The 7,089-nt window shown below is 64.5% G+C and overlaps 1 protein-coding gene across 1 annotated transcript; it reads left to right on the top strand.

Moving 5' to 3' along the window:
• Positions 1–805: 805 nt before the first annotated feature.
• Positions 806–7,056, top strand: TM6SF2 (transmembrane 6 superfamily member 2; the record flags this gene model as incomplete). The annotated part of the gene is made up of 7 exons (XM_041409684.1): positions 806–898; positions 3,494–3,600; positions 4,353–4,450; positions 5,115–5,218; positions 6,538–6,620; positions 6,734–6,858; positions 6,955–7,056. Coding segments are annotated over exons 1-7 (708 nt in total), but the record flags the coding sequence as incomplete, so codon positions are not given.
• Between the last annotated feature and the right edge of the window lie 33 nt (positions 7,057–7,089).

Genomic DNA, 7,089 nt, shown 5'->3' with positions numbered 1-7,089 from the left:
TCTGCCCTAGATCCCAGTCTTGGGTCCCAGATTCCAGTCCTGGATCCCAGTCCTTTCCTAGTTCCCATTCCCTCTCTGGATCCCATTCCCTCCCTGGATCCCAGTCCTTTCCTAGTTGCCATTCCCTCTCTGGATCCCATTCCTGATCCCAGTCCTGATCCCAGTCCCTCCCTGGATCCCAGTCCTGATCCCAGTCCTTCTCTGGATCCCTTTCCCGATCCCAGTCCTCTTGATCCCAGTCCCTGATCCCAGTCCTGGATCCCAGTCCCTCCCTGGATCCCTTTCCTGATCCCAGTCCTCTTGATCCCCTTCCCTGTCTTGGATCCCAGTCCTGGATCCCAGTCCTTCTCTGGATCACAGTCCCAGATCCCATTCCCTCCCTGGATCCCAATCCTGATCCCATTCCCGATCCCATTCCCTCCCTAAATCCCAATTCCGATCCCATTCCCTCCCTGATCCCAGTCCCTCCCTGATCCCAATCCCAGATCCCATTCCTGATCCCATTCCCTCCCCGATCCCATTCCCTATCCCAGTCCTCCCCCTGCCCCGTCCTTCCTCATTCCCAGGACTCCTTTCCTCCCTTCCAGGATCCCCCCGTCCCTCCCCTGTCCCCCTGTCCGTCCCTGCCGCTGTTCTTCCAGTTCCTCCGTGTCCCTCTGTCCCTCCTTGTCCCCGCTGTCCCCGCCCTGCCCCTCCCCTGTCCCCGCCGTGCCCCGGTGCCGCCGCGGGCGCTCTGTGGCTTTAAGGGCGCTGCCCGGGCCGGTCCCGGGGCCGAAGTCCGCGGGCCCGGTGCTGGCGGCGGGGCCGGGATGCAGCTCCCGGCGGGCCCGGCCGCCCTGGCCGCCCCCCTGCTCGCCCTCCCGGTGGCCTTCGGTGTCAGTGCTGTCACCTCCCTGGAGTGAGTGGGGACCGGGAGAGACCCCCGGGAATGGGAGAGACCCCGGCAATGGGGAACGGGAGTGGGGACCGGGAGAGAACTCGGGGACCGGGAGAGACCCCCGGGAATGGGAGAGACCCCGGCAATGGGGAACGGGAGTGGGGACCGGGAGAGAACTCGGGGACCGGGAGAGACCCCCGGGAATGGGAGAGACCCCGGCAATGGGGAACGGGAGTGGGGACCGGGAGAGAACTCGGGGACCGGGAGAGACCCCCGGGAATGGGAGAGACCCCGGCAATGGGGAACGGGAGTGGGGACCGGGAGAGAACTCGGGACCGGGAGAGACCCCCGGGAATGCGGAATGGGAGTGGGGACCAGGAGGGACCCCGGGAATGGAGAGACCCCCGGGAATGCAGAGTGGGGAGCGGGGAACGGGCGTGGGGAAGGGGGAATGGAAAAAGGGAATGGGGAGTGAAAAAGGGGAAGGGGGAACGGGGTCCTGCCTGGGGGAGAGGCTGGGTCCGTCCTGGCTCTGGGAATCCGGTCCGGGACAGGGGCTGGGTCCGTCCTGGATCTGGGAATCCGGTCCGGGACAGGGGCTGGGTCCGTCCTGGCTCTGGGAATCCGGTCCGGGACAGGGGCTGGGTCCGTCCTGGCTCTGGGAATCCGGTCCGGGACAGGGGCTGGGTCCGTCCTGGCTCTGGGAATCCGGTCCGGGACAGGGGCTGGGTCCGTCCTGGCTCTGGGAATCCGGTCCGGGACAGGCAGCTCGATCCCGGTGTTCCCATGGGAAGGCGGCTGCAGGTGCGGTTTTCCCGCTGGGTTTGAATCCCCTCTGGGAAGTTCAGACCCCACAGAGCCTCTCCCGGAGAGCCCAGTTCCCGGGAATTCGGGTGATCCCGGCCTGGAGCCCCCTCCGTGCCCCTCCGGGAGTGTCCCCGCTGTCGCTGACGTGTCCCCGCCTCTGTCCCCGCTGTCACCGGGGCCGCTTTCGCTTTGCCCGCCCGCAATTCCCGATCCGAGGCTGCGGGAGCGGCTCCGGGCGATCCCAGCGCCGCCCGCTCTCCTTGCTCCTGGCTCACAAATCGGGATTTGGGTCTCGTTTGGGGCTTTTCCACACAGCCTGGAGAGGGACAGGGCGACCCCGGTGGGGCCCCGGCCCCATTCCCATTCCCAGTCCCTGCTGGGGTCACACCCACCCTGCTTTTGGGATTTTATCCATTCCCAGTCCCTGCTGGCATCACCCCCGCCCTGCTTTTGGGATTTTATCCATTCCCAGTCCCTGCTGGCATCACCCCCGCCCTGCTTTTGGGATTTTATCCATTCCCAGTCCCTGCTGGCATCACCCCCGCCCTGCTTTTGGGATTTTATCCATTCCCAGTCCCTGCTGGCATCACCCCCGCCCTGCTTTTGGGATTTTATCCATTCCCAGTCCCTGCTGGCATCACCCCCGCCCTGCTTTTGGGATTTTATCCATTCCCAGTCCCTGCTGGCATCACCCCCGCCCTGCTTTTGGGATTTTATCCATTCCCAGTCCCTGCTGGCATCACCCCCGCCCTGCTTTTGGGATTTTATCCATTCCCAGTCCCTGCTGGCATCACCCCCGCCCTGCTTTTGGGATTTTATCCATTCCCAGTCCCTGCTGGCATCACCCCCGCCCTGCTTTTGGGATTTTATCCATTCCCAGTCCCTGCTGGCATCACCCCCGCCCTGCTTTTGGGATTTTATCCATTCCCAGTCCCTGCTGGCATCACCCCCGCCCTGCTTTTGGGATTTTATCCATTCCCAGTCCCTGCTGGCATCACCCCCGCCCTGCTTTTGGGATTTTATCCATTCCCAGTCCCTGCTGGCATCACCCCCGCCCTGCTTTTGGGATTTTATCCATTCCCAGTCCCTGCTGGCATCACCCCCGCCCTGCTTTTGGGATTTTATCCATTCCCAGTCCCTGCTGGCATCACCCCCGCCCTGCTTTTGGGATTTTATCCATTCCCAGTCCCTGCTGGCATCACCCCCGCCCTGCTTTTGGGATTTTATCCATTCCCAGTCCCTGCTGGCATCACCCCCGCCCTGCTTTTGGGATTTTATCCATTCCCAGTCCCTGCTGGCATCACCCCCGCCCTGCTTTTGGGATTTTATCCATTCCCAGTCCCTGCTGGCATCACCCCCGCCCTGCTTTTGGGATTTTATCCATTCCAAATCCATGCCAGGGTCACACACACCCTGCTTTTGGGATTTTATCCATTCCAAATCCATGCTAGGATCACACCCACCCTGCTTTTGGGATTTTATCCATTCCCAATCCCTGCTGGGATGTCCCAACCACCCTTCCATTGCGATTTTCCCATTCCCAATCCCTGCTGGGATCCCATCTTCCCATCATCCCATCTTTTGGGATTCACCCCCTGGGATTTGCCCCCTTTGGGATTTCCCCCCCGGGTTATTCCCAGATCCAGATTTCCCCCTCACGACGGACATCGCGCCCCCCGTTCTGCGGGGTCTGATCCCAATCCTAAAACTCAGCGGGACCGGGAGTGTGATGGGGGTGGGGGATGGGGATTTGGGTGGGGATGGGGGATATGGGGCCGTGCCCGTGCTGCAGCGGCCCCGATCCCACAGCAGCCCCCCGGCGCTGGCCCTGGCCCTGGTCCTGCTGCTCCTCGGCCTCGTCTCCCTCCTCATCCTCACCGGCGGCGTCGGCCTCATCCAGGACCCCCTGTTCTGCTGTGAGACCCCGGCGCGGGGTTGGGATTTGGGGTCTGGGGAGATCTGGGGTTGTGGGACCCACACAGGGCAGGGATTTGGGATCTGGGATCTGGGATTTGAGATTTGGGATTTGGGGAAGCTGTGGGACCCACATGGAGCATGGATTTGGGATTTTGGGGGAGCTGTGGGACCCACATGGAGCAGGGATTTGGGATTTGGGATTTTGGGGGAGCTGTGGGACCCACGAGGAGCAGGGATTTGGGGTTTGAGGGAGCTGTGGGACTCACATGGAACATGGATTTGGGATTTGGGATTCGGAGGAGCTGTGCAACCCACATGGAGCAGGGATTTGGGATCTGATGGGAATCACTGGGACTCAGAGCAGGGATTTGGGATCCGGGGAGAGCTGCAGGACCCACAGGGAGCAGGGATTTGGGATTTAAGGTTTTGGGGGAACCCGCAGGGAGCAGGAATATGGGGTTTGGGATTTTGGGGGAGCAGGAGTGTGGGGTTTGGGATTTTGGGGGAGCAGGACTGTGGGGTTTGGGATTTTGGGGGAGCAGGAGTGTGGGGTTTGGGATTTTGGGGGAGCAGGAATGTGGGGTTTTGGATTGTGGGGACTCTGCAGGGAGCAGGAATGTGGGGTTTGGGGTTTTGGGGACCCTGCAGGGAGCAGGAATGGGGGGTTTGGGGTTCTGGGGACCCTGCAGGGAGCAGGAATGGGGGGTTTGGGGTTTTGGGGACCCCGCACGGAGCCCCCCTGCTCCCGCAGTGTTCGTGGTGTTCTCCTTCGCGTCGGCCGTGGATTTGCTGATCGCGCTGGAGGAGGACGGGATCATCTCGGGCTTCACGGAGCTCTACGTGCGGGAGGTGCCAGCCCTGCCCCGCGCACCCACCCCGGGCTGCGGCACCCCCCGACCCCCGGGGCGACCCTCCCGGTGTCCCCACCGCCGGTGTGACCCAGTGTCACCGCCCTCGCTGTAACCCCGCCGGTGTCCCCCGGTGTCACCCGTGTCCCCTCCCGGTGTCCCCACCGCCGGTGTGACGCAGTGTCACCGCTCCTGCTGTAATCCCCCCCACCGTGTCCCCCGGTGTCACCCGGGTCTCCTCCCGATGTCGCCACCCCCGGTGTCCCCAGCCCCGGTGTGACCCAGTGTCACCGCCCCCGCTGTAACCCCCCCCGTTGGCTCCCGGTGTCGCACCCCCCGGGATGACCCGGTGTCCCCTCCCGGTGTCCCCACGGTCGGTGTGACCCAGTGTCACCGCCCTCGCTGTAACCTCCCCGGTGTCCCCCGGTGTCACCCGTGTCCCCTCCCGGTGTCCCCCAGTGTCGCCACCCCCAGTGTGAGCCGGTGTTCCCTCCCGGTGTCCCCTGGCGGTGTCCCCAGCCCCGGTGTGACCCGTGTCCCCTGGCGGTGTGACCCGTGTCCCCTCGCGGTGTCCCGTGTCCCCTGGCGGTGTGACCCGTGTCGTCTCCCCGTGTCCCCTCGCGGTGTCCCCTGGCGCTGTGACCCGTGTGCCGCTGTCCCCGCAGGGCGATCCCCACCTGCGCACGGCTCACGGGCTCCTCACCTGCTACTGGGACGGCGCCGTGCACTACGGGCTGTGCCTGGCCATGGCCGGGGCCGCGGGGCGCAGGTGGGCGGGGGGACCCCCGGGACCCCTGGGGAGGGGGCGGGAGAACCCCGGGATTCCTGAGGAGGGGGTTCGGGAGAGTCCCGGAATCCCTGAGGAGGGGGAACCCCGGAATCCCTGGGGGGTGGGGGCGTGGGGACCCCGGAATTCCTGAATAAGGGCTCGGGAGGACCCCGAATTTCCTGGGGAGGGGGCTCGGGAGAACCCCGGCATCCCTGAGGAGGGGGGAGAACCCCGAATTTCCTGAATAAGGGCTCGGGAGAACCCCGGAATTCCTGAGGAGGGGGTTCGGGAGAGTCCCCGATTTCCTGGGGAGGGGGCTCGGGAGAACGCCGGAATTCCTGAATGGGGGCTCGGGAGAGAGAATCCCGGAATCCCTGAGGAGGGGGCTCGGGAGAGAGAACCCCAGAACCCCTGAGGAGGGGGGGAACTCCGGAATTCCTGAGGAGGGGGCGGGAGAACGCCGGGACCCCTGGGGAGGGGGCGGGAGAACCCCGGAATTCCTGAGGAGGGGGTTCGGGAGAGGCCCGGAATCCCTGAGGAGGGGGAACCCCGGAATCCCTGGGGGGTGGGGGCGTGGGGACCCCGGAATTCCTGAATAAGGGCTCGGGAGGACCCCGAATTTCCTGGGGAGGGGGCTCGGGAGAACCCCGGCATCCCTGAGGAGGGGGGAGAACCCCGAATTTCCTGAATAAGGGCTCGGGAGAACCCCGGAATTCCTGAGGAGGGGGTTCGGGAGAGTCCCCGATTTCCTGGGGAGGGGGCTCGGGAGAACGCCGGAATTCCTGAATGGGGGCTCGGGAGAGAGAATCCCGGAATTCCTGAGGAGGGGGCTCGGGAGAACCCCAGAACCCCTGAGGAGGAGGGAGAACCTCGAATTTCCTGAATAAAGGCTCGGGAGAGTCCCGAATTTCCTGGGGAGGGGGCGTAGGGGTAGGGATAGGGACAATTCCCGAGTTTTGAGGAGGGGGCTCACGGTGATCCCGGAGGGAATGAGAAAATCCCAAATTTTGTGAGGAGGGGGCTACATGATCCCGGGCGGGGGGGCGCGTGGAGCTGGAAAATCCCGAATTTCCTGAGGAGGGGGCTCAAGGGGGCGGGGAAATCCCTAATTTCCTGAGGAGGGGGCTCAGGGGTGGTCCCGGGGTAATGGGAGTGAAAAATCCCGAATAATTTTGAGGAGGGGACTCGGGAATGATCCCGGGGGCGGTTGAAAAATCCCGAATAATTCTGAGGAGGGGGCTCGGGGGTGACCCGGGGAGAAGAGAGGGGGTGACAAACCCCGAACAATTTTGAGGAGGGGTCTCCCGCCGTCCCCGCAGGAAGAGCTACCGGGGGCTGGGTCTCTTCTGGCTGGGCTCGCTGCTGATGAGCGCCGTGGTTTTCCTGCTGGGCAACCTGATCGGTACGGCCGTGGGGAGGGGGCTGGGGCCGGGCCCGACCCCCCCATCCCCCCGGCAGGAGGAGGAGGAGGAAGGGGAGGAAGGCTCCGTGCCCACCCCGCGCTCTGTCCCGCAGGGAAATACAGCTCCGAGCTGAGCCCGTCCTTCCTCCTCAACCTGCCCTACCTCCTCCTCCTCACCTGGGCCGGCCTCCGGCTCTTCCAGCAGCCGCGGGCGCTGCCGAGCCTCAGCCCCGAGCAGGTGAGGCCGGGGCGGGGGGGTTTGGGGGCGGCTGCTGCCCCCCCAGGGCTGGATCAGAGGGTGAGGACCCCAAAAATCCCGAATTTCCTCTCGCAGATTGCAGAGGAGCAGCGCAAACCTCTCCACCAGCGGCCTTGGGACCTGCTCCTCATCCTCATCCTCATCCTCACCGCAGCCTTCACCTTCTTCAGGGGGATGGTGAGCGCTGGGGGCGGCTGGGGAGGGGGCTCG

Source organism: Onychostruthus taczanowskii, unplaced genomic scaffold, assembly GCF_017590055.1.
Source record: "Onychostruthus taczanowskii isolate IOZ18803 unplaced genomic scaffold, ASM1759005v1 scaffold307, whole genome shotgun sequence".
Lineage (NCBI taxonomy): Eukaryota > Metazoa > Chordata > Aves > Passeriformes > Passeridae > Onychostruthus > Onychostruthus taczanowskii.
Note: the sequence above shows the minus strand (reverse complement) of the source record. Positions and strands in the feature narration are given on the sequence as shown.